Raw genomic sequence first — 27,262 nt, forward strand, 5'->3', positions numbered from 1 at the left:
CACAGAGTAGCTCCTTTTATTGCCTGTTCTTCTTGATCATCCACTTGTGCACTTTATGCATGCAAATAGATGGGTTATCACTACTGATTCAGTAATTACTCCTTCAGGTTATCCAATTTTCCCTCATCTCACTTTCTTTTTAACTGACTTTTTAAGGGCAATTTAACCATTTCTTCAATATCTGGTTACAAAGCAGGTTTGTCAATGACCTCTGGTCTCTTCCTCAGCTATTTTCCTTTTTTTTCTCTGGTTTTTATGGACCTTTTCCGAGGCTTTTTCCTCAATTGTCCTCCTCATCCAATTTCCAATTTAGACTGGAATATTTGTTTGGCTCTTTGGGATTTCATATATTCCCTGTATCATCTCTTTTTTAAGATTCTTTTTCTTGCTTGCAGGAGACGTTGCTCTAGCATTTTTGCCTTGGATGTCTCCTGCACTTTCTATCACAGGAATAAGTTAATTTTATTCCTGTACTGATCCTTCCTCCCCAAAACTTGGTCTGCCTGGAAGTGTGATCAGATGTTTTCTCCAACCACTCTTCCTTCCATTTCATTTCTGTAGGATCACTCTGACTCTGACCATCTTCTTAGTCCTGTTTGATCATTTTCGTGTTATCTTGTCATACTGCTTCAATATTAGGCAGTCGACATAATATTTTCTTGGCATGGTATTCCTATTCTTTTAGTGACTTATCCCCTTCCATATTGACTAGGTGTATTATACAACATATTAGGCTTGTTTAGTCTTCCATGAAAGAGGATATCTTTTGTCTTTTTCATGTTACCTTCCATCAAGTTCATTATCTTACAGTTACTCTTGCCTCTCACCATAACTGCCTTCTGGATAAGGTGTTGTAGACAGGGATGTGGATGACCACAGACACATTAATGTCCCACTGTTTCATCACATTGCAGTTGCATCTGCCTTTGGGTTTTGTCTACTTCCATTTGCCATTTTTTAATCTTCTTAGAGACTCTTATGAGGCTAGTTTTTGTTCTTTTGTTGTTGTTTTTGATTTTCAGCTCTCTCATTATCAAATTATATCTTGTTGTCTCCATAATGGAGATGATGGAACCCATGTGGCTGTGGATTCTTCACAGAAAATACTTCTCTCTTCTTATATCCATATCAAGTAGGGATAACAGAAAGTGTTAAGCCCATATACCCCTGTTCAATGCCCATTGTTAAGATGGAGTTTTCCACAAGATTGTTCAACAGTATATTTCTATATTTCACCTTCCAGGTTGTACTTCATGAAAAACAAAACACAAAGAAAACAAAACATGAACAGCACCAGATGTGTGCCAACCCTCACACCTGACTAATACTTGCTGCCTCTATTCGTAGTAACTCATTGCACAGTATATCAATATGGGACTTTATGGTGGTACTGAATTCCTGTTTAGTTCATGCACCTCTGTTGTTTTCTCTCCTGTTATTACAGGAGAACTCTTGCTTTTCAAGTCTCAAGCCACTTAGGAGGTTGACATAGAGTTCCCCTTTGGGTCAGTGTAATCCTACTGGTATGAAACTAAATGATGTACACCTCGATTGAAAATAGGACTGAGGGGTTGCCTGGAAATGTATTGCAGCCCACTCCACTACACTATGGACTATTGTGGTTTGGTCATGCATTCTCTTCGGGATGTAAATGAGTTGGGATCCTTACTCCCTTCACTGGTTTCTTCTTTCACTAAAGTATTTCTTCAATACTGTATGACCAGACTTATGTTCCTTAACCACACTATACTCATGCTTAACTGAACAACTGAGAAATATTGGTTGGTTGAGCAATCTTACATTTCACCCATCTATGTGACACTTTAGCAGATGGTTCTTTTGGTCTACCAACTTTATTGAGCAAAAACATTAATGTGGTTTCCCATTGAGTGGGACCTGGCATGGCCGGGTGGTTAGGGTGTTTGACTCGCAATCTGAGGTTTGAGGGTTCGAATCCTTGTCACACCAAACATGCTCGCTCTTTCAGCCATGGGGGTGTTATAATGTAATGGTCAGTCCCACTATTCATTGATAAAACAATAGCCCAAAAATTGGTGGTAGGTGGTGATGACTAGCTGCCTTCCCTCTCGTCTTTCACTGCTAAATTAGGAATGGCTAGCGCAGATAGCCCTTGTGTAGCTTTGCATGAAATTCAAAACCAAACCTATTGAATGATACCTCACTAGGCTCCACCTTTAGTGGTTGGCATGCTTCATGAACTTTTCTTTTTCTCTTTCTGACACAATGTTTCATAAAGGAGCTAATCTTCTTAATATCTATATCTGCACAAGCCCTTCCTCCAACTTCTCATTGTGGTTTTCTCTCTTTGATGTGATGAGAGGTGAGTATACATTTCTGAAGTTAATATATTCCTTATGGAATATTGTATTTCTGATAGATACTGTCAGGTTTTTATAGGGCTGGATTCCTCACAGTAGGTGTCAGTGTCTTGTTGGTGATAAATTTCAACAATAAATGGACAATGCACAATCCTCTTTTTAAAAAATAATATATTCAAAACAAGTCAAACATGTATACAAGAATTTGCTACTCAATTGGTCATCAAAGTTGTATTCATAGCTTTTAATAATTGTGTCTTTTTTCATCAAAGTCTATACAGGCAGGTTCAATTACTTTAGAACACCCTTTGACAAGACAAATTATATCTTCTCTCTTTTGTTATCACAATACAATCAGTGATCAATTCACTTTAGAAATCACTCATTATGACTAATATCACACTCTAACTTCACATTTTTCACTTTTACTTTCACTAACTAATTTACTTTTCTGTATCTGCCTGTATTTAGAACACACTACAGAAAATACTAGAAATATCTAGCCCTCTAGTAACAACAATATTACACATAACGAGAAAACGTAGAAGCTTCAAGTAAGATTATGTCAACAATATTACAAAAGCCTAGTACAACAATTACACTGCAAACACAATGTATGACTCATACAGAGTTACATAACAAAACTTGTCATAACTATCTCTTTTTAAATAATTAACTTTTAATACTCTTGTTATGAAAATTAAATAATCATTAAATAAATAAATCCTCATTTACCTGTTCCCTAGATATCATATATTGTGACTTGCAAATATTTAAAGCCAAGCAATTGTGAAGAAGCCTGGTAGCAATAGAAAACAACTCATTATTGGCTATTTTAAAACAATCAGCAAGAGTACCAGCCTTTGTAGTAAAAGTCATATCATCGTCATACAGATTTCAAGTATCATACCATAATTAAATCATTTACATAAATAATAAATAAGAGGGGGCCTATGATTGAGCCTTGAGGAACCCTACAATGAAAATATGGAAAAGGGACTTTATTCTGTTAATTGTGGTGTAACATTGCCTATTTAAGCCTATAGGTAAGCTTTAAGAATATCATAAATATTACTAAACTTAAAATAAGACCGAAAGTGCTTGAGTTTTGGGTCTTATTTGAAGTTTATTACACTTTATATGTGATCCTTTGTGCTAACTCTATTATCAAGATAAACATTACTACATAGACCATAATGAGCACATTTATAAAGTGAAACTGTATGATTTTCCTCATCAAGAATGAGCCTTTGTTCCTATGCTAATGCTCCTGAGGATTCCTGCACATGGAGGATGTGTTGTCACCCTGTTTGTACAGGGCTGTAGTCTGATGATGATTACATCATAGGCTGGTGCAATACAAGTTAATACATATAAGAATGAGAGTTTCATTCAAAGCTTGTAGTGTGCACAAACATTTTCAGGTAAGGAAAATGTTAACATTCAATCTTCTTTACTTGCTTTGATATATATATATATGTGTGTGTGTGTGTGTGTGTGTACATTATCTTGCTTAGAGTAAAAGTTGCTTGCACACTGACATAAAATTCTTTGTGATACCAAACATTAGATTAACTTTAGATCTAATGTATCTTATATTATTAATAGGTTTTGGAAGGTAAACCTCAGTTTTTGGAACTTGCTGGAAACCTTGTACCAGTTACTAAGGCTGGGGAACATCTTACTCTTAACTTCCAACCTTTCAGAGAAAACAGATTACCATTCATTGTTCGTGTCAAAGATCCTGATCAGGATCCAATTGGTAGGATAGCCTTTATGAGAGAACCAAGGGTGGGCCGTGGTGAGCCTCCACAAACTCCCATATGTAACTTGAATATTGCATTACCTGATATTTGTAAGGTAGGAGAGACTATTGCTTTTAAGTTGTATGACACTTTTATGTGAAATATATTAATTTAAAAGAACATTTTCGTATGTGCTCTTAATTCTTAGGTATATTACACATTGTAAGACTTGTTAATCAAAAATTATATTTTATGATAGCTTAAATCCAAGCCTACAGGATCCACAATGAAATAGTATTTTGTTTCAAGTACTTGTTAAAGATCAGGCCTTGATTTATTTGCTAGAACTTTCAGATTGTCCATAATTCACCCATGCAAACCAATCAACAAGTACTTTTTGTTCATCTTGTAGTATATTCAGGTAAAACTGAGTTAACCTTAGAGCAGTGAGATAAGTCTACATAATAACAAGAAATTCAACAAAACATTTATTACAAAATAATTCTGAGTTCACTGATTCAACTTAGTTTGAGAAAGAAAAAACATAATGAATATGTAATTTTTTCAAACTCACAAACACAATCAAAATAATGTGTATTGAACATAGAACAGCACCATGGGTATCTGCAGGATTGAGCAGGGGGAGGGCACTTGCTCCTCCTGGAATTTCAGAAGAAAATTTATTTAAATAATATATTTAAAAAATGTATTAAAATTAATACTATTTAAATATAAATGACGAAATTAGGATTACATAAATAAGCCATTATCAGCCAGAGCATTGCATTCAAACTTCAAGGCAAATGACTTGTGCTTTGTGATGGTTTGCTCCCACCTGGAATAAATTCTGCAGATGCTCATAGACGATACTTTTATTGTCTGATTATCACTCTAAGCTCTCTTAAGAACTTATTAAGATGTTTAATAAGAATTAGTTAACATTACATGTTAAACTTCAGGAGGATATTGCTATTTACAAAGAAAGGACTTAAAACTTCACTTACCAAAGTGTGAGTTTGAACACTAAAAGAGAGAGAGAGAGAGAGCTAATCAAGAGATCATATTATTATATACTATATTCTCAGGACATGTGCACCACCTAAGTCACTGTTGGCCAATCTCTTTGAAACATAAGTAAGGTTATAACTTCAAGATATCACTTGGCCTATTGTTGGAGAACACAGTTGTTTACTTCTTTCACAACATACAGCATTACAGCCATATTAATTATTAAGAAAGGAATTAATCTTCACTTATCAAACTGAGGACTTGATCATGTGAGAGAGAGAGAGAATTATCCAAGATTGTAGTATTATATACCAAACTTTATAATTCTATATTCTCAGGATGCATGAACCATCTAGGTCAATGTTGATCAATTCTATTGAAACTTAAAGAAGGTTATAACCTTGAAATATTACATGACATACTACTGAAGAACACAGTTATCTACTTTCTTGCACAATGTGTAACTGTAACATTACAGCCACACTACCATAGGCAGAACAGGGGTTTGCTTGTTGTTGAGCACAAAGCTATACAATAGGCTATCTGTTATACCCACTACAGGTATCAAAACCTAGAGTTTAGTGTTATAAACCTTCACACTTACCACTGATCTACTGGGGGAATAACAAATGTTATCTATTATGAATGACAAAAGAACAAAGATAGCTAGAAAAAATCATCTTAACGACTTTCTTGACTGAGAGTTTTGTGAAAACTGCACAATATCAGAAATAACTGACAATTTCAGAATAATAATAACATTAAAATAAGAAGGTAGCAATGCCTGGTATGTTTATATACCACAATCTCTTAGCCCAATTCCATAGGGTATTCCTAGTATTTTCTTGCATCTCTTATATGATCACTTGTTACTTAATCCAATTTTAAACCTTAATAGTCTTAATTTATAAAATTATACTTTGGATGTTAAGTAAATAATCTTCTTAAAACAAAATTATTTATTTCAGTAATAAAAATATAGTATATTTTTTTATCTAGACATAACAACTATGTATATGAATTGTATGACTTTAAACTTCATATATATTTTAGAGTTTATTCATTTAATTATCATATCATTTGAAATATTAATGCATTATAGAATGTTATGAAATATAAGTGGTAGACAGAAGTTATACATTGTTGATTAAAGTAAATGACTAAAGTAAATTTTTGTGGAATTTTACTGTATTCTTAGGTAAAGTATTTAAAAATTCTAGAACAGTATGCCTTTACTTAGATGTTATAATTAAAAAGAATATACCCATCTAAGTAGATGCTTAATCTTGCCCTTAGACTTGCACACGTGATCATTGGTATCAGATTAGTATATTAAATGAGCCATTGTTCATTTTACCATGATTTCTGGTATGTCAGACATTATACAGAAATAAATACACAGGAAAGGTTACTTCCCCTTTGTTAATGATAAAACTAGTGTTCTTTGTGTGTGATAAGGAATTGAATTTAAACAACAGTTTCAATTGAAAATACAGTCTCCATGCAGTAGAAAATCATCTTTCTCCTAGTACATAGCAAACCTATTTGGGTACAGTTGTCCCACTTTCCATTTCTAAATGAAATAAAGAGATGACAACTACTGTAAAGATTAGGTGTGGTATCTTAATATTTTTTTTCATGATATATTTCCTCAAATCAGATTTGACTCCTAGACCTCTCATACACTAGGTGAGAGCTCTACCAACTGAGTTAAAGGGTTACTCCCCTTCCCCCAGCAGTTATTAATAAGACATTTCTTAACAATTCAAACTATTACATTCTTCATCATTTACAAACAAAATTCTTCTTTGGGCCTAACTTCAGGGTCATGGGACAACCAGTAGTTGGACACCAATGTGGTAATTCATTTTTATAATATATGTATATATATATGGCACACTAGACAAATGCTCTACTAACTCATCTAAAAAGCTAACCCCCTAGCATTTGCTAGTAAGGCACTTTTTAACACTTCATACTTCATATTGTTACCATTAAGTGCTTTTATTTATTTCCAGATCCTATAACTGTGCCTATCTCTTTTTTGTAAATTTCCTCTAAATATCTTGTTATTGTGATTTTAATACTTATCTGTCAGTTTTTAGTTTTAACGAAGCTTTACCTTTAAAAATGCATAGAAATTGTGAAAATTCCTTGAATTATTTGAGAAAATATGTTTATCTCATTTTTTATTATTGAAGTGTCAATAATTTAGTCAAATAAGCAAAAGTTATTGTTCTTTAAATGAGAAGAATTTTGACTTACTAAGTTAAAGTTTTGTTATTTTAGATTGAAAAGAAACCAGTAACAACAGAAGTGGTAGAGAAGAAATATGATTTTATGGAAAAAACAGGACCAAGTAAGTGTAAATGCAATAAATATGCTTCAGAATAAGTAAATATTAATTAACACATGTTAACTAAAAAGAAATGCCTCTCTCTAATTGTTATAAATCTAGTTACTAGATGTATACAAAAATGAAACTTGATGATACAACATGAATTGTTTTATGTCAGTGATGGGTAGATACTGTTGCATCAAACATCGGATTAGAGTAACAACTATTAATGTGTTTTTGTTTTACAACTTGAGCTCAAATTTAGACATTTGTTTGTTTCTTTTTTTTGAAATTAATGTTTTGATTTGAATTCAAATTTCATCACAAAAAATATGGGAATTAATATTTTCTGATCTTTGAATTTTACATCGGTAAGATAATATTTAGAAATAAAAAGAAAACATAGTTCTGTGTTAGTATTATTTCTTGATATATATATGTTTTATTTATATGCAGTAATTTGTAATCACTCTGAATTACTTTGTATAGCTAAACCTGAGCATATCCAACATGCTGACCTTCATCTGTCAGATATTGCACAAGGCTTAGATCATGATTGGGTACAGTTAGCAGACCAACTTGATGTTCCTAAATCAGATGTAAATAACATCAAGAAAGAGCACCCCAATGACATGACCCAACAAGCTTTGGTGATGCTTCGATTATGGATCCATCGCTCATATCCCAAAGCAACAGGTAAAAATGAATTTTTTTACTACTTCATTCTAATAACTGATAAGCTCAAAACCATTATCCAAACATATGTTTAAAATAAAAAATATTGCTAGTTTGTAGGGCTGTGACAAAAGGTACATTTTGACCTTTCAATGTTCAAACCTTCATTCTGTAATGTGTTCTGAACTTTCAATAGTAATAATTGACATAACTTACTGATAACCATCACCATAGTATTATGTATTATTTTACAGGTAATCCATATAAATATAATAAAACATTCACTTATAGTTTTAAAATACATATTGTCTATGCATACCTACTTCAGGTGCAGTACATTACCTGTTCTCACATTTATAGCTATTTTCGTTCAGTGCTGCCCTCTATAGGCAAAATTGTTTTGCATGCCACAAGCTGTACCCCATGAACAACACGGTTCAACTGCATCTCACATGTAAATCATCATGCGACCAGAGGTGTTGGAAGCACAAATAGGCAGTGGGGGCAGCACTTTACTAAACCTTACAAATTATATTTAAATTATGCAGGAATTAGTTTGAATGCATGCTTTTACCTCCCCACACTGAAGATGGTATATGTACTTGTCAAAACGTTTGAAAATTAAATGTTTGTTACTGTACACACACATGTGATATGTTCATTGTTGCGGTTGTTCTACTGTTTATCATTACACTATGTATCTGTCAGGGTCTAAATTTCCTAAGGCTAAGAATAGACCTACATCAACTGAATCAAAAAGTAGGAATGACAAAGCAAATTATATTTCTGAAAAGTGCATTATGCTGCCCTGTGGCTCCAGTGCCATTACAAGTGACAATGCTCCACCAATAGGAGTACCACACACCCTCCTGATGCATGTGACTCCCTCTATTTGATTCTACTGAACTATCACTGCTCATTAGGTAGTGATCAAGTGCAGACGTTTTTTCAATTGTACTCTTTTCATGTGTTCATTTCATTTTTTGTGTGAAGTAGTGATTTACTTGATTTACTACAGTTAGTTTTCTGTAGTAATTTGTGGGAACAACTTACCTTTCTTTATTGATTTTTTTCTCATTTTTGACTTCTTCACAGTTTAAGTTGAATTCCAAAGTCTAGGTGTTTTACAACTTCTGATATTTTTATCACTACTTCAAGTGCCATTACACAGGCTTCAGGTCAAGGGGCTCGGCATGGCCAGGTGGCTAGGGAGCCTGTGACATCTGTGGGTCGCGGGTTCGATTCCCCATCCCATTAAACATGCTCGCTCTTTTAGCTGTGGGGGCATTATAATGTTATGGTCAGTCCCCCTATTCGTTGGTAAAAGAGTAGCCCAAGAGTTGGCGGTGGGTGGTGATGACTAGCTGCCTTCCCTCTAGTCTTACACTGCTAAATTATAGAAGGCTAGTGCAAATAGCCATCGTGTAGCTTTGTGCAAAATTCAAAACAAACAAACAATCAGGTCGAGGGGTCTAGACTGAGGATTTTTAACTATGATTTGTCAGGATATTGATCATTATAAGAGTTGTCCTTCTTCGTCCAAAAATTGTTTGGGATCCTCCTGTATCATCCAAACCTATTCCTAAGAAGGAATTTGACAGTATTTTTCCTCATCGTAACTATGCTGTCTTCCCATGCCTCTCCTATGTAATCTACTAGGCCTAACTCCGCCTTTTTGGATATGCTTTCAATTTTCACTGATTTCATATGATACTGTCCCTTCCTTGTTACATGACACCCATCTTTAAAGTAACTTATTTCCCTCCTTTCCCTGACATCAGGGTTCATGCCGAGCTTTTTGTTTCTCAGTCGAGGGCTGGTGTTAGTATGCCTCAGCCTCCATGGGGCTTATCGTCATTATGCTTTGGCTTATCAGCAGGTTGATTAATCCCCTCCCAGCAGGTCTCAGCAGTTGGAGTCGCTTGTGCCAATGTGTGTGTGTGTGGGTGGGGGGGGGGGGCTGTCCCTGTGAAATCTGTGAGACTACATTCTACCCCTTAGTCTTTGCTTGCTGGTTTGTCACATTCTTATACCATGCCCTCTCTCATAATTATTTTTTGTTCTGCAGCCTTCTGACCTTTACCAGTTCCCACCACTACGGGTTCAAAATTTGCCATGCGTCCTGATGTTGGATTCATTGTTGCCATCAGTTCCAGTGATTATCAGGTATTTTCCTGTTGAGTGGGGAGACGTTTGGCCAATTTTCTGGTGGGTATTCACTACCGATTCTTGGGTGATCCCAGTTTTGTCAGAAGAAATTGTCGTCCCTTCTCTTTCTCCATCTCTATTGTCTCCTGGAACAATTTTCTTCCCATTCACTTGTGATTCAACTACCAGTCTGTGTCTATCCAAGGCTGTGCAGACCCGTCTATCACAGCCTACCTTTTCCAGGTTTTTACTCCAGGCTTTTAGTTGTCCCCACAACAACTCAGGGGGATGGTGTCCTGTGTTCCATCTATCCTGCCTCAACTGATTTCTGGATCTTCCCCAATTTACCATGAAGTCCTTTATCACACTCAGGTGGGCTTTTTCATCAGGACTGTGGATGACCATGTTAGACTTCTCAAATGTCTATCGCAATTTTCCTATTTCTCATCAGTTCAGATGCTATCTTCAGTTTGTCCACTATGGGGTTGTATATCAGTTTCATGCATAGCCTTTTGAGCTTGATTTAGCACCATATGTATTTTATTGGGTGATCAAGGCCTTTGCTCGACTTATGCATGTTCAAGGGTTGAATTTACACCACTGCATGTATGACTGGCTCCTGTTATCTCATTCCGAATTGGAGTCTTCTCAACATACACATATGCTGCTGATAGATGCAGTTCATGTTGGTTGAAATCTCAAGTTGGAGAAGCCTTTCTTTTTGTGTACCCATTATCTTATCCAGTTGGGTGAATTTTTCGACACTCACCTCATTCGGGTCCAACCTTCGGGTCCCATTTGATGGAACTTTCAATTCCCCATGCACTTACTGCTCCCTGCATTTCTGCTCACGAGGTTCTGTCACTTTTGGGGACTTGTGCTTATCTGAAAGCCCTTATTTCTTTGGGTTGGGCACATATGCATTTTCTTCAGTGGACTCTTGCTCTGGAGCTCTTGGACTCCCAAATTACCCTTCCTCCTTCCCCTACAGATAACCTGCATTGATAGTTGAACAAGGACAACACAATGACAGGAGTACTGCTTCCTCCACCTCATCCGGATTTGCATCTGCTCACAGATGCTTCTATCCATGGTTGTGAAGTGTGTGTAAATTATCAGGAGGCTTCTGGACAATGGTCTCAAATCAAAATGTCTTACCATATCAACATCTAAGAGCTTCTGGTGGTATGACATGCTTTGGTTCATTTTCTTCCTCTGGTACTGAATCGCCACACCGTGCTCCATTCCGACAATTCCACTATTCTGGCTTATACCAACCACTGAGGGGGTACTCATTGCTGTTTCCTTTGTGGTCGAACATTAGAACATTAATTGGGCCCACATGCTGTGGATAAGTCTCCTTGTGTGTCATATTCCGGGTTCTTTTCACCTAGTGATGGATCATTTTTCAAGACCTGACAAGACCTTCTACCCCCCCCAAGTTGGGTTCATCAACTTAATCGATTGAAAGATTCATCCCTGTCTCTTTCTTCCCAAATTCTGTTCCAGGTGTCGTCGCATCAAATCAGGCACCATATTTTATTCATGGTGTCTCACTTTCACCATCCATTGGAAGAAATTCTTCAGTCAGGCATGTGGAAAACACCTTCCACTATCTTCACTGGGTAGCTGTGTCTTCCTCATTGGGGTACTGCCTTCAGCCTGCACCGTCCTTCAAACTTTGGTGCAGTTGTGACTGGTTAGTCATCTTTTCTATATATATGTATATATATATATATTTTTTTTTCCTTTCAGTGGCATGTCTGATTTAGAATTGGGATCACACTCAGTGGTGAGCTTTGCCTGTCCAGGTATGTTTCCTATCTCTCAGATCCGCACTATGCGGCCAAGATACATAACCAGGTTTTCTTTGCGATATCTTTGCTACATAAATATACCAGTTCCAGGCCGTAATAACCCATGGACTTTTATGGATAAAACAGAAGAGAATATAACTACCCATTTCTACCATCCCTTCAATTGAATAAATCAAGAGTGGTCTGCTTTTCAAAATAGGATTTTTCATGTTTACCTGTAGCACTATCTCTATTGTTGGGTTGCCTCCAGACTCTCCACTGCATTTTGTCCTCTCCTTGTTCTTATAGTGGAGTATGGGAGTCCTTGCCACCTTCCAGTTGGGCATTGGTGTTCTGCTGGTGTAGATGCTGTTTGATCTTCCAATCATGTGCCCCACCTCCATGTGGTGGTTCCCAGAGGTCGATGTTGTGCCCAGTTTCTGTGCAGTTCTATCTAGAGGGTGAGGTTGCTATATATTTGTAGAGGCGATCCATTTCCATGTGGTGGGACCCTGAAAGTGATGTTGCACTCCCACTTCTGTGCAGTCCTATCTGGAGGATAATGTTGATTGGGGCAATGTTTCTTCCTCTCAGGGAGTTTTCACTGCCTGAGGCTGATGTTGTGCAGTGGGGGTACCAGTCTGATTGAATTTGACTTTGATGTGCCACATTGGCACATCTCCTTCTACTGTGATTTAAATGTCAGGTTCACAGATGTATGGTTGGTTGTGAATTTGCACACATGTATCTGTTTTATAGATCGGTTTGCACAGTATGTACTTCCATTATACTTACCTTGAGGTGAAGATGGTGTGGACCGTCCTTCTACCACAGATAAGAGGTTATATTCCCAATATTGCTTGGTTCTGGACTGGAGTTAACCAGCCACATACAGTCCATTGTGCCCTAGCCACTCTACACCTTGGATCACATCAATTTAGCTTTTCCCACATTTCTATCTGTAGATGATTCTTCTACAGTCCTTCTTCTGTGGGATTGAGATTCCAGTATACTGTAGTTTGGATTTGAACCCACCCGGTTTTCTCTCCCTTTTTTGTAGTGCTTCTTCCACTTTCCACCTGTGTATGTGACATCTCTTTCCACACTGGGCACAGAGTATACCTGGTACAGAAGTGGTACAGGAACCCAGTATGTTCCTGTCCCAACAGGGATCACACTTAAAGGGTGTTTTTCAGACACTTTTGAAGTATATTTCTTTCTATCCCTCACACTGGTCTTTCTGGCTATTCAGTGTGGGATTCTAGATATACATGTGAGTGGAGGTAAAGTACTATATCAGAAGTTATTTTCCTATTATGAAACTATATTTCCGATAGGTACTTAACTTCTCTCACACTTCCAACCCTTCTTCCCCACTAAAAACTGGTGCTTCCTTTTCTGCCTAATCTCAAAGTGATAGTTTGGTAGAATCGAATAGAGAGAGTCATGTGTCTAGAGGGTGTGTTGCACTCCTATTAATGGAGGGTTGTCGCGTGATGACTTACATGTGAGATGCAGTTGAGTCACATTGATCTTGTGGTATGTGGGAGTTCAAGATATGTGGCATTGAAAACATTTTTGAATATAGAAGGCAGCACTGAACGAAAATAGCTATACATGTGAGTGAAGGTAAGTACCCATTGGAAATATATTTTCAGTATAAGAAAATAATAACTTAATACTGCTTGTGGTACTCATACTACAGTAAGTATATATTGCAGCCAATTAAAAGAACTGCAGCTGACTTAGGCAAAACAAAGCAGCAATGAACATCTCAGAGGTCTAAATTATAATTATTAGGGTTATCATATGTTTTACGTTTCATATTTATTCTACCATAACACTTCTTTTACAGCATCTTGTACATTAAGTATTCAGTACATATTTTATTGAAACAATGTTTTAATTTGCAAAATTCTTATTACTTGAACAACAGTTGTATTAAAATACACTACAAAATTGTTATACATAGCGATGTATAACAGTGTGCATGTAAGCAGAGTATTATACCAAAGCACTAGAGAGATACCTTCAGTATACCAGTTGTAATGAATTATGAATCTTCAAATGTTTAAAACTACACTTTAGAATTCTTGGCTAGTGAACCAACCTTCAAACACAGCCCTACTAGTTTGACATATAAAATAATGATGTAGCTTTTTAGATGGATATATTACTGTACACAAACAAGTCAGTGTTTTTACTTGATCAGTTGAGAAACTAGAAATTACTATAGCTTTATCTTTAATATATTCTCCTACTGTAAATTAAACATTGCATAGATGTAAAGGAAAAATAATTAGAAGTTATGCTAAATTTTCCTTTTATTCTAATGTTTAGTTGTTATATCTGGGTTTAATATTTAACCCCTTTTTTAAGGAAATAGCTTGGAAAAGGCTCTGAGAGAGATCAATAGAGAGGATATTGTCAACAGGTGCATGGTTAATGTGAAGGTTGTTACTGATGATGTAGAGAAGGCAGTAGCTAAAGTACATTTGGACCAGTCAGGTAAAGGTGTAGCTTTTAATTTCATATGTTATACCTGAAGTAAACAACTTTTAATTTAACAGACTATAATCAGTATTTTTCAGTGTGATGCAGTGGATCTGAATTTTAAGAAAGGAAGTGACTAAAATGCTAGTCAAACATCGAACAAGTCAGGTATAATCTAAAATACATCTTTCTAATATATATGTTAATTATACATAAAACCAATGCTTAAGAAATGTTTTGGATAAAGTTAGTACATATATTTTTACTTGTTTTCACTTCTACTTATACATACATTGAAAAAGTTCAGAAGGTAATTAGTAGTACATAATGATACTGTTTACTTTCTTTTTTAGTTACTTATAATATTTACAGGACATAAAACGTTTCAGGTACTTTTTGCACCGGTTTCAAGTATGAGAAAGGATGCCAAGTTGCTTTATCTCTCTTTTGTTCCAGAATAAGAGATAGTTCCTATGTCTCCAAACAGTGTCCTTTCTCTCTTTAGAAATTGGTGAAAAAAACAATAACAAATGGTTTTAATTGTGAGTTTCAAGTACATGAAAGAATGCTAAAATGCTGTATCTCTCTTTTGTTCCAGAATAAGAGATAATTCATGTTTCTTCAAATAGTGTCCTTTCTCTCTTTAGAAATTGGTGAAAAAACAACAAATGGTTTTAATTGTGAACTAATTTGGAGAGGTTAGAAAATTTTCTTTATAACTGGAATCTAAGTGTGAGTACCATTTTCTGTTCGTACTTGTATGTGCGTTTGGTGCAATGGAAGCTAATTTATTTTAAGGAAAAAAGTAAATGTCCCATCTTTATCTTTAATGCATTTAGACTTAATGGTATAATGTAAAATTTCTTCATCCCTTGCAGCAAGTGAAATTCTAGTAGAAGTGCTAAACTAATTCATGTACATAATAGTTCTTCTTCAGTATGTCTAAGATTGTATTTCTTTTTCTGTTGATCAAATTATTTTTATAGCTGTTCCATGCATTTAAAATTGCCATGCCCTTTGCAGCTATTGACAATGTTTTCAGTAAATGCTGGTTTAATGTAAGTTAAAACAATCTTTCCTATTTAATCATGTTTTTTTTCTATTTTTAATTATACTCTTGAAAACACTGTTAAAGAAAGTATCTATTTGATTAATGTAATTGTTATGAAATCAATTAAAAACTTGATTAATAATGTATTACGATGTATTATTGAGAAGTTGATGTACCATAAAAGCAAAACCTTAATTGCCATATCAACTTTTCAGTACCATATATTCCAGTCTGAACAATACCTCATAAGAGGTCTACTCAGTTTATCTATTTGTTGTGTTCTTTATTTCTTTTCTACACAGAATTTGATTCTTTCAAAGATGAACTTGGCTCCTCTAGGGATATCTCACTGAGACATGATACTACTCATGCTATGTGTTATGATGAACAGGACATAATGAAAGTACGTGTGTTACATATAATGATATATTTTTTTCTTATATTGAGTTGGTTCTTTTTAGCTGTAATTTTTTTATTCAAAGACTTTTGCTTGCTAGAGGCATGTACATTCGTTGAATTCTAATAGTATCTAAGTTAAAATTGGAGGCCTTTTTTCTACTGTCCAATTATTAGTAAAACAGAGAAGTAGTTTCTGTGTGTTACTAATAAGCTATTGTAATTTGACTTCATGTTATTAAATATTTTCAATTGCATTTTTCCGTTTTAACTCTTTCTCCATTGGAAATTAATGTGTTAAACAAACGAATAGCATTACTCAGAAATATGAAAACTCACCAATTCATCCAGAATGTTTAGATCTTGTATTACAAAAGCAGTTTAATACCACAAGCTTTAACTGATATGAAGGATGTTTGCATAATAAGAGCTTTATTTTGCCTAAGCTTTTAAATTGATTATGGTATTTCATTAACTTACAACAAGAAAATAATTTACTGATATGTGCATAAAAGAAAGATGTCAACCTATTCATTAATTTAAAAGATTGTTCATATTATGTGGATTTTGTCTCAAAACTAATTTAATCTTTCTTGATGATCATATCCAGTTGCAAAAATGTTCACAATTATGATGTCAGTTTTTATAGTGTTCTTATTTTGTGTATATGTTATTTAACGTTTGTGAAAAATTTAGTAATAATTCGTTAAACTGTTAAAGTTTGTTGGTGTTTAAAAATAATTTACAAAATTGATTGAAATGATCAGTTTCTTGATTGTACTGTTATGTTTACATATTAGCTTAGAAGCCAGTAATAAAACTTCAATTTTTTTAACCATGATTTTTAAACAAAAAGTTATTTATTAAATATTTATATAATTACTACTCATGAAAACGCAGCAGTATTTCAGACTCAAAATATTAAGATGTGTAGCATTCAATTTGAGTTTATATGATGTCATGCCTCAGTATATTTAACTATGTGTTTATGGTAAAAGAATTATATCTCAAAGTGTTGACATTATAATTATCACATCATTTGAAAGATGTGATTCAGAGAAATTACAATCATACCAGTTATGGTTTTGAATATAACTTTTTCAATAATTGTTTAGACTACCATTTGATATATTTTTGAAAAAAAAAGACTAAAATTAACTAACATAATGTAATATTTTCAACCAAAACCTAATTTGCAATCTTCTTGAAAAGTGATGAAGTCTTTGCAGTCTCTGTTCATACTGTTCAACAAAAAGTTAATTTGTACATTAGAACAACAAAAAGCCAAAGAAAAGTCAACGTTGTATAATTTTTTAGGAAAAGAACTAAAATACACAAGAATTCTGAAGATAAATGCAATTCTTTTTATTTATGGTGTTCAATGATTGCATAAAGTACTCTTTATTGGAAGTGTTGGAAATATACAGACAGTGAGAACATAGAAAATTCTATTTGGATATGATGAAAAATCCACTACAAAATAATAAATGAAAATACTTATACATCTTTTTCAACAAAAAGAAGATTACTCCCTACTATCCACAAATATGGGTCTCTTACAAAACTATTAATTTTCTACAATGCAGTATTAACAGAAATCATTTGTGCATGTCTTGACCAACATTTGTGGCCACTATTTGAATAGTTTTTTTCTATTAAATTAGTGACGAGGTATATTATTCACCTGCATTGAAAAAGTGAATAATGTGAAGACTCTTGGTGATGTTAATGTTTTCCATCTCATCATTTACTTCATGGCTTTATTGGACAAGTTATATTTCATCAAAGTGAAAGTTGAAAAATGTCTTGATATATTATATATATATATATATGGACATCAGTATAAGTGATCAACTAATTATCCTACATTGCATGTGCACTAAGTATTCAATACTTGAAGCTGTATAGAAGTTGAAGAGTACTTAAACAACATGAATTTTTCTCAGTGAAATATAAAACAGATACATATGTAAAGTCACATAATGCTCTAGAGGATGAAATTTTGGATTCAAGCACCATCATAATTCAGACGTTTTTACCTATAATCAAAATCATTTGATATCTTCTGCCAACATTCAGCACAAGTGGTGAAATGAAAGATAAATGAAGACTATTCATTGTAGTATTTTACCATTATCTTCTGCACTCAAAACCACTAATTGACTATTAAAATAGTGTCTACTTTTGTGTGTAAAATTACTGAATTTGTGGGAAATATCATACTAAGCTTAACCCTTTTTACGAGAAATGCCTGTTTTTGAGACATTAAATGAATAATACAACTTGTCTCAAAGATCAAAATGTATAGAAAAAGAGAAACAGAGCAAATACTCTGCTCATAGACATTTCTCAGATGTATAGGAGAGCCATAACATGGATGATCTGTTTCTCCTGTGGTCTTAAGATAACCAATAGAAAGCTAGTAAAATAGGTGTACAGGAGGTTGCTTGCATGGAAAAATTGAGTTGATGTTACTGAAGAGATGTAATTTGTATGTTAATGAAATTGTCAGACGTTCATAGTTAACTTATTTAAAGCTCAAATATATTATTGTCATATTTAGATTAGCAATATATGACTATATGTATGTGTAGAGAAATGTTATTTAGTTTGCTGTATAGTTATACAGAAAGTATTTTTTTGTCTTTGTCACATCTGTGGCTTTAATGAATATACAATCTGTTAATGTATTTAAGTATGGCATCTATTTTATGTTGATTCAAATTAGTTACCATTCATTGTAAAATGAAAAATATATTAAGAGTAATGTTTATTACATATACTGCATCATACATCTATTCAATGAATGATGTTTTATGTCTTTTGATTATTAGTTTTATATCTACATTCATGGTTTGTATGAAAAATAACATTGAAATCAAGGCAAAAGCTTATGCAAAGTAATTGTTTTTAAATTGATATACCTTATTAACTTCAATAAAATTATTTCAGTTAATTATTGTGAGAAATCCTCAAAAAACTAACCCAATAGAGAAAGAGTTAAAAAACAATTGTTTATAATTCTACTTGTTCTGGGAAAAACATACAGTGATAAATTCATAAAAATGTGTCACTGAAAAGGTTGTGTTAAAGAACCAGTTTTGTCCATTTAAGTACCAGTTGTTGAGATTATAAGTTAGAGGCAAGTTGTGAAGACACAGTTACTTTGTTTATATGTCTTATTTGAGTACGATTGTATAGGTTTAGAGGCATTAAATACGAGTTTTAGTGTAGTACAAAATACATGTAGTCATTCTGTAATGTTTTAACACTGGTTACCCATGAGCTAATTATGATAACAGAACAGTAGTTGAAGTTGTTTACATAAATATATTTAAGTACAAATTTTTTTTAAAAATACCAGTTACTTCATGAACAGTTTATCTGATTTAAGATGTTGTCAGCTTTAATAACTGGAGCTTATAGTTTTATGAAGTTTACTTGTGTTTGTATATACATATATATATAAAGGGTGTAGCCTGTACTACAGAGTGGGGAAATCTTTTTCCAAAACAAGTGTAGCACTTTTCTTCTATACAAAAATTTAAGTGATTTATGTGAAAGTGTTTATTTTAAATATATATATATATAATACTTTAAAAAGTGTTTAATCACAAAGGTTTCAGTGATCTCATCATGAGATAACATTGTTTTAATCTAGTTACTGGATTTCTTAGCTAGAATTTACATACATTTCCCTTTCTTCTAGGGCTAATAGTTAATGTGCAGTTAGAAAATTAAGAATGCTAGTGTTTTTCAGAGTTATTTATGAAAAAGGTGTACAACGATATACATTTTCTATGAATATGTAGCTGTGTATCAGTCAAACTCATATTAGCTTAATTATAATAATAATCAGTTAAATCATAGTACATTAGTAAATAAGTGTGTAGATTTTAGCATGCAAAATAAAGAAAGTCACAGATGTTATATAATAAAAAATAATTATAATTGAATAAGTGAACAATGTCTTGCTATATGTATACTGTACAACTATTGTACATTGCACTATTACTAATATTAGTAAAGGATAAATAGAGATTCAGAATCTTTAAACACTATATATTTTTCTATGCTGAAGTAAGCATACTTGCACATACTTTGGATTAACCTTGCAGCTACCAAACTCTTTTAGTCTTTCTTAGCCTAACGAGATCTTACATGTACCTCTTTCCTGATAATTTCTTCATGACAGAAGCTCGTATTGTTGGAGGTAGGTTGTGCACCATTACCCACTCTCTCTTTTACAACTGTACTTGTAGTCAAGGCACAAATCTTGAGAAAACTTGGAGAATTTTTTGGATATGGATGCTTGAAAACAATTTATGCTGCTAAATACATTTTTATATAAAGTAGATGTTTTAGATTCTTTATAGGTTGAGGGACAACTTCCATTTTTACATAACATTTCTTTCACTTTGCATTCATGATTTTCCATTACTATTCTATAAGGCCTAATTCTAATAAGTTTTGTTTGTATTGATATATCTTTTAAGTATTTCAAGAAAAATATAGAATTTAGTGAAAAACAACTGCTGTGATGTGGTTTACATACTCCGTACCAGATATGTCCAAAAATTAATTTACTCTAACATTGTGAAAATTAAGAAAAAACATGGTGTAACATACTAAAATTTATTACTCAGCTTTCATTGAATTTTGTATTTATTCCTTAGGTTATACTACTTTTGCTGAAGCCCAGGAATTTTGTTAGCAATTTTCATGTTAATTATAGCTTTATAAGAATTCTTGATATACTGAAATTCACACTGTAGAAGTGTATAAGTTATGACACCAAACTGTAATTATCAGGATGGGAGTTTTCCATATCGAACTTAAGCCCTAGTAGCTCAGATGGTAAAAGCATTGGCATCAGTGTTCTAACCATAGCAATACACATAAAGGGTTTGGACAGAATAATGGAAACGCCTAATTTTTTAAAATACAATTTTGTCTTTAAGAGGGGAAAATGTAACCATATCGTAGCTTAACTCTGCATTTAATTATTATGTATCATTGAATTTGAGTGTAATCGAATACATGTTATTGTTTTTTTTTACAAAAAGTTTCAAAAAATCTTTAACTAAAAAGATCTATCAGGTTTCAAAAGTCATTGTTCTAGGTGAATGTCTGCCTTGACTCTCAGAAACACAAACACCTAAAAGTAATGAATATATCCAGATGAACAGCATCAAAAGTGATGCCAGTATAAGTATCAAAATATAAAATCACATCAGGCAAATGTAATAGCGGTCAAAAAACAAAGTTGAATAGTGAGATGAAAACAAAAGACTATAACATCAAAATTGTATACAGAACTCAATATTAGTCTACATCAGTCAAACTCTTTCAAAACATTCAAAGAAAACTGCAAAAGATGGGTTATCATGTTAAAGGTAGCATTCAAAAACCTCTAATAACACAAAAAAATGAAAAGCCTGAGTGAAATGTTGTCAAGAACATAAAAATTAGACCGAATATCAATGGAAGAATGTGTTTGAACAGATGAATCATCTTTTACAATTTTCCCATAAAATGGAAATGTTTATATGTGATGAAATCTAAAAGAAGCTCAAATCCATAAATGTCTTCTGTCATCAGTTAAGCATGGTAAAGGCTCTGTGACAGTATGGGCAACTTTCTTTTGGAATAGTTTAGAGTCTCTGATCTTAAGGAAAGGTCAAGTGGCAGAAAATGGTTATTAAACTTTATTGCAGACCAAATTCACCCTGTGGTGAACATTTTATTCTCAAGCAAAGTTAATCGTTTCAGGAAGATAATAAGATAATGCACCAACTCATACTCCCAAAATTGGTTCAAAGATTACAAGAGTTTGAGCACCTAACTTGACTACCACAGTCACTGAATTTAAATGTTATCGAACCTCTAATTCAAAGGTCAATTGTTGAAATTAATCCTTGAAGCAGATTTCTTTTGCCAATATCACTTCAACAGTTATAAGCTTTCTTCAACAAATGATCAAAAATATAATATTATGATGTATAACACCTTGTTTCATCAATTTCACATTGTGGTAATGCTGTGTTATCTGCTTATAGAGAACGAATTCCATATAAGTAAATAAAATGTAGAAAGTAACAGGTGTTTCCATTATATTTTATCCAAATCCTCTAGATATATATATATATATATTACATAAAATATGTACGTTTTCTTGTGTTAAAATAGTTTTAAAGTACTTTTATCGGTCTTTACAATTGCATATGTTAATAAACCTTATGATATACATAACCATTACAATTCCAAGTTTTCTCATTCATTAATATATTTCCTTCTTTTCCCATCTTTCTGGCATAAGTTGAGTTTGGTGACTGCATTTTGATTCACCATCGATATAGAGGAAAGCAGAAAAGAAAAAGCATTACTTTTTGTTTTAGCTTTTTTATTACTCATTTTGGCATGTAGGCTGTTAACTTAAGACTGCATTGTCATGTGACTTCTTTGTATATATATACACTCATTAGAAGCTTATTTACTCTGCTACTTTGTTTGCTAATATCCTTGACCAGCCTGAGTAGTGAATAATGTTTTAAGAATTTTTATAGTAAATAATGAAACAAAAATATATTAGTACCACAATCGATCTGGTATAAATGACTATTGGTATCTTAGAAGGATGATATTATGGATATTTCTTCTCCGTGACATTTTCGATATTTTCCATAAAAACTGGTGTTTCACAGAAAACTGAGCAATGAATGACCTACTACTTGTGTTACCCTGTTATATCAAAGCTCCTGAACTATAATGTATGTGTTTTATTTTACTGACTTTTTTAAAGGGAGAAATTTGATTAATATTATCATGATAAAATAACAACAGAAGTGAAAACATATTTATTCTAATTATTTCTGAAAATATATTTTCATTACTGAAATCCATGAAAGGAAAAGATTAAGGTTGGATAAGTAATGAGTAAAACACCATATATGAGCAAATAAAATTAAATAAAATGTTCAAAAGTTGTAAAATAACATGAACATATGATACATGTTTCTCTAGCTTGAGATATATGAAAGCTTGTATGTATGATACTTACACAATTGTTACTTCATATGTTGAATTACAGATGCAAATTGTACAGTATTATTTACATATTTACACTGTTGAGTATTCCTTTAGATTCAATTGTTAAGATATACCTTATAAAAACTTGCTCATTATTTTCATTTAAAAATCATTGGCAACATTTACCTTGTTTTGCAAAGCTTAAAGATTATTCTCATAATGTAGTCCACATATGCTATAATCTTTCCCTGCCAGTAACAGAATAGTGTTTGATAAATACTAGAGCATTTTGTTTTTATTTATTTATTTTTACACTAAAAATAACTGTATAAAATAAAGTTTCTGTCTCTTTTTTACTTTTATTAACTGGGCCTTGCTTCAAGCATTGTGCATATCTGTATTTAAAAAAAAATGTATCTTGATTTGAAATACATTTTAATAAAATATTTGATATGGTTATATAAATACATTTTTACAACATTTAAGAAAAATATTATTAAATACTGCTTTTCCTAATGCACTAGATGTGGCTTGTGAAGCTAACATTCTGTTGAATTTTTGTTTTCTTAGTGCATTTTTGGAATGGATAGCTGATATTTTTATTTTTTCAAAAGCACTCTTACAGCATTTTGTTTTATATTGCTATACAGATGTAATAAAGCTTTTATATAATTTAGTGTATAAGCTGTCAGTAGTCTGTCATAGTTATTTTGAAGTTAAGTCAAAAGAGGTTGTAAGGACTAAGAAGCATTCAATGGTACAAAACCCCACAGGAAGCAGAATCAGCTGAGGAAATAAGCAGCAAATCTGGCTCTGCCCATGAAAATCAGCTGCCTGTAATAGTAAAGAAGAAACAAGAAGAAGGTAAGTGTTTTACTCATGTTTCTTTGCATTATATGTCTTTACTAACATAAACTCTGGCTGATAGACTCTCAGCTTAGAAATGTTTGAATTATTTTAAAATAAACCAATAGTTAATGTTAGAATATCAAATGTTTATAAACGTCGTTGTTTATAAGACCTCTAGCCAGTTGTTTTTATTGTATTATAACTTGGCAGTTGAAAATATGAGTTCATCAAAGCAGATGATGCTGAAAGATTTAAAAATATTTATATAAAGATTGTTTTTATTATTTTATGTTCAAAATTAATACTGATATATTTGAATATTAATTTTAAGTCAGTTCCTACATTAATCATTTATTAGTATGAATCATTGTGTTAAAACTGTAACCTATGAAGTCAACATAATCTACATGTGTATTGCAATTATGCAGTTGTTCTTGTGTTTTCTAGTGTCACATTTAAATGCAGCTTCACAATATAAAATCAATTAAAAGAGAGATACAGAGAAAATATTTGCAAGTGTTTTGATGATCTAGTCATAAAACACAAAAATAGCTATCTGAATGTAGCATTTATGTATGCTTGCTCATTGCTTTCTGTCACACATTTTGTTCTATTAAGTTTGCACTGTGGTCTTGATACAATACATATCAGCGCTTTTGTTGAAAGTTAATTTTTAAGTAGAATAAATTCCTGACTTTTAGCACATGACTGAATATAATTTTTAACAGGAAAGAAAAATCTAATATTTTTAATCATACCTCTAAAAATCTTAATACGATAGATATTTTTATAACCTATTAACATTCGATTATGTATCTTAAGCAGCTTTTCTGTGACTTCTACATTTGCTAGATGAGTGTGTGCTTTTATTTTTTATTGAATTTTTTATTGTATGCTCTTGTAATGATAATTTGGAATTTATTCTTTTGGTGTAATTTAGATAACATATGCATGACATTTTTTTGTAGAGTTCCTTTCTGTGCATATTTACTGCTTGCATTGGTAAATTTTCCTTATTTGATGTTTTTTTTTATAATGGCACATGTAATACATGTTGCATATTACTTTTTAATAGACTAGTGTTTTAACATATGCCTTTGCTCATGCTTGATAATGAAGCTGTGATTGTGCTTCCACTGCAGCAGTATTGAACCTTCATTATTACTTCAGGTACATAGTTCGTCATCAAAGTTAGATGAATACATTTAAAATAGCTGGAATTTTTGTCCAACAATCAATGGAACTTTTCAATTCTCAGTTGACCAACAACAACATGTACCTCGAAAACAAATTGACAAACTTCTGAAGGATGAAGTGAATGTTGAACTGTCTGTAAAATTGACACCTCAGAAGGTAATGGAACAGGAGGAAAAGAAGAACATTATCATGAAACACAGCATTAAACAAGATCCTCTATCAAAATTTCCAGAAATACAGAAAAAAGGTAGAGGATTAGAAAGACTAGGAAAAGATGTTGAAGTTGAAGTGGAGAGATTATTTTTTGAAGAACTCGAAAAGCCTGTAAGTTGTCTTGAAGAAATCAAACTTATTGATGAAAAACGTGTACCATTGGAGAGATCTGGGAAACAAGATTTAAAAATAGATGAAATAAGTCAAAAGTGGGATAAACCAAAAAAACCTGAGGAAGACTTGGGAGAAGAAGAACTCTCACTTTTGAAAATGCAAGAAAATTTAAAAGAAAAAACAACGAAAGAAGACAAATTCATTCATGAATATGAGAATTTTGTTGAAAAATTTGAACTAGAAGAAAAGTTGGAAAAACTGGAAAAAGAAGAACAAACACTTAAGGTAGAACCAAAAATCAAACCCCAGATTGAGCTAGAGACTCTTATAAAGAAAACAAAACTGGTAGAAGAAAATACAGAAAATAATAAATTTCAGGAATTAAATAAATCAAATAAAATTGCATCAGAAATTGAATCTTATAAATCTGCTATACAAAGCCAAGAATTTGAAGAACAAAAGCCAAAAGAATTACTTAAAACAGTAATAACTGAAGTTGAAAATGTAGATGCACTTAAACTTGTTGTGGAAAGCTTCGAAGAAAAAAATAAAATGTTTGAGAAATTAGAAGTAGAAGTTAAATCTGTCAATAAACCTGAGCAATACATACAAACAGAAACAGTAGGAGAAAAAATGTTTGAAGAAACATTAGAAACTAAAACCAAACCTGTGGAAATTGGTAAAGAAACAACAGAACAAGAAAACAAGTTTAAAGATTTAGTACAACCAAAAGACATACTCACAGAAGTGAAAGAGAAAAAACTTGAAAATAAAGAATTAACAGAAAAAACATTAACATATATGTGTAAATTCCCTGTAACAAAAGAAGAAAATGAAGAATGGAAATTGAAAAAGGAGTTAGAAAATTCAGGAACAATAAAACATGTAGTGAAACCTACACATGAAAAAACAGAAGTGGATGACCAGGTATTTATGGAAGTTGAAAGAGCAGAAAAAGAAAGAAGTGTTTATGAAATTGAATCTGTTCTAGAAAACTTAAACATGGAGTATTCAAAAGAAATCAAAGCTGTGATTGAATCTAAAGATTTTATAGACATAAATGTAAAAAAGCAGAAATTTGAAGATTTGGAAAGATCAAAGAAAACCATAAATCTGGTGAAATCTGAACCTCTTATACAAATGTCAGAAATAAAAAAACAAAGCTTTGAAGAAATCATAAAACAAGAACTAGTGAAGATTCCTGTTGAACAGAAATCTCCTGTAGAATCATCAGAATCACAAGATCAATTACTTGAAGAATTAGAAAATCCAGAAGTTATCTGTGAGCATGTAATTGAACTAAAGGTGGAAGAGCGGACACAAAAAAGTTTTGAAAGGCCAGAAATAAGGTCTATAGTTGAACTAGTACCTGTTATAGAACAACCAGAAGTAAAAAAGCAAATACTTGTTGAATCAAGAAGAACAACAGATAATGATTTTAAAGTTGTGATAAAAACTGAAGATGCTGTAGAAAGGCCAGACGTAGAAGATCAAAAACTTGAAGAAGTAGTTATGCAAATGTGTAAAGTGAAACCTGTATCTGAACCAGTGTCTATTCCAGATATCAGAACTTTTGACTCAAACAGTTTGATTACAGAACAAGCTGAAGAGAAAACCTTTTCATTGTTAGATGGACCTGAGAAAGATTTAAAACTCATGCCATCAGATGGGCCCACAACAGAAGGTATTTTTTGTATTTTCTTGTGTAGTGTGAAATTGTGAATGTTAACATCGTAAATTTTCATGTTGTATGTTAATGCATGTACCCTTGTAATACAAATACAGTATTGGTGCTAATTGAGAAATACATATACTATAACGTTAAGATTTCATGCAGCTACTAGTAACAAGTAAGCGTAGAGTCTGTCCTC

The 27,262-nt window shown here is 32.7% G+C and overlaps 1 protein-coding gene across 10 annotated transcripts in view; it reads left to right on the forward strand.

Moving 5' to 3' along the window:
• The window catches only part of LOC106456833 (ankyrin-2-like), a 171,222-nt gene that overhangs the window by 121,559 nt on the left and 22,401 nt on the right, over positions 1 to 27,262 (forward strand). For 5 of the 10 annotated variants that reach the window (XM_022383585.1, XM_022393917.1, XM_022379233.1 and 2 more), the window contains 8 exons: positions 3,948 to 4,199; positions 7,382 to 7,451; positions 7,920 to 8,126; positions 14,429 to 14,557; positions 15,190 to 15,240; positions 15,896 to 15,996; positions 23,792 to 23,882; positions 25,126 to 27,075. In XM_022383585.1, the coding sequence (XP_022239293.1) occupies positions 3,948 to 4,199; positions 7,382 to 7,451; positions 7,920 to 8,126; positions 14,429 to 14,557; positions 15,190 to 15,240; positions 15,896 to 15,996; positions 23,792 to 23,882; positions 25,126 to 27,075 (2,851 nt within the window). The remainder of the gene's footprint in view (positions 1 to 3,947; positions 4,200 to 7,381; positions 7,452 to 7,919; positions 8,127 to 14,428; positions 14,558 to 15,189; positions 15,241 to 15,895; positions 15,997 to 23,791; positions 23,883 to 25,125; positions 27,076 to 27,262) is intronic. The other 5 variants (XM_022398934.1, XM_022382024.1, XM_022383586.1 and 2 more) reach the window with 2 other exon arrangements.

The sequence above is a fragment of the Limulus polyphemus genome, unplaced genomic scaffold, assembly GCF_000517525.1.
Source record: "Limulus polyphemus unplaced genomic scaffold, Limulus_polyphemus-2.1.2 Scaffold0, whole genome shotgun sequence".
Lineage (NCBI taxonomy): Eukaryota > Metazoa > Arthropoda > Merostomata > Xiphosura > Limulidae > Limulus > Limulus polyphemus.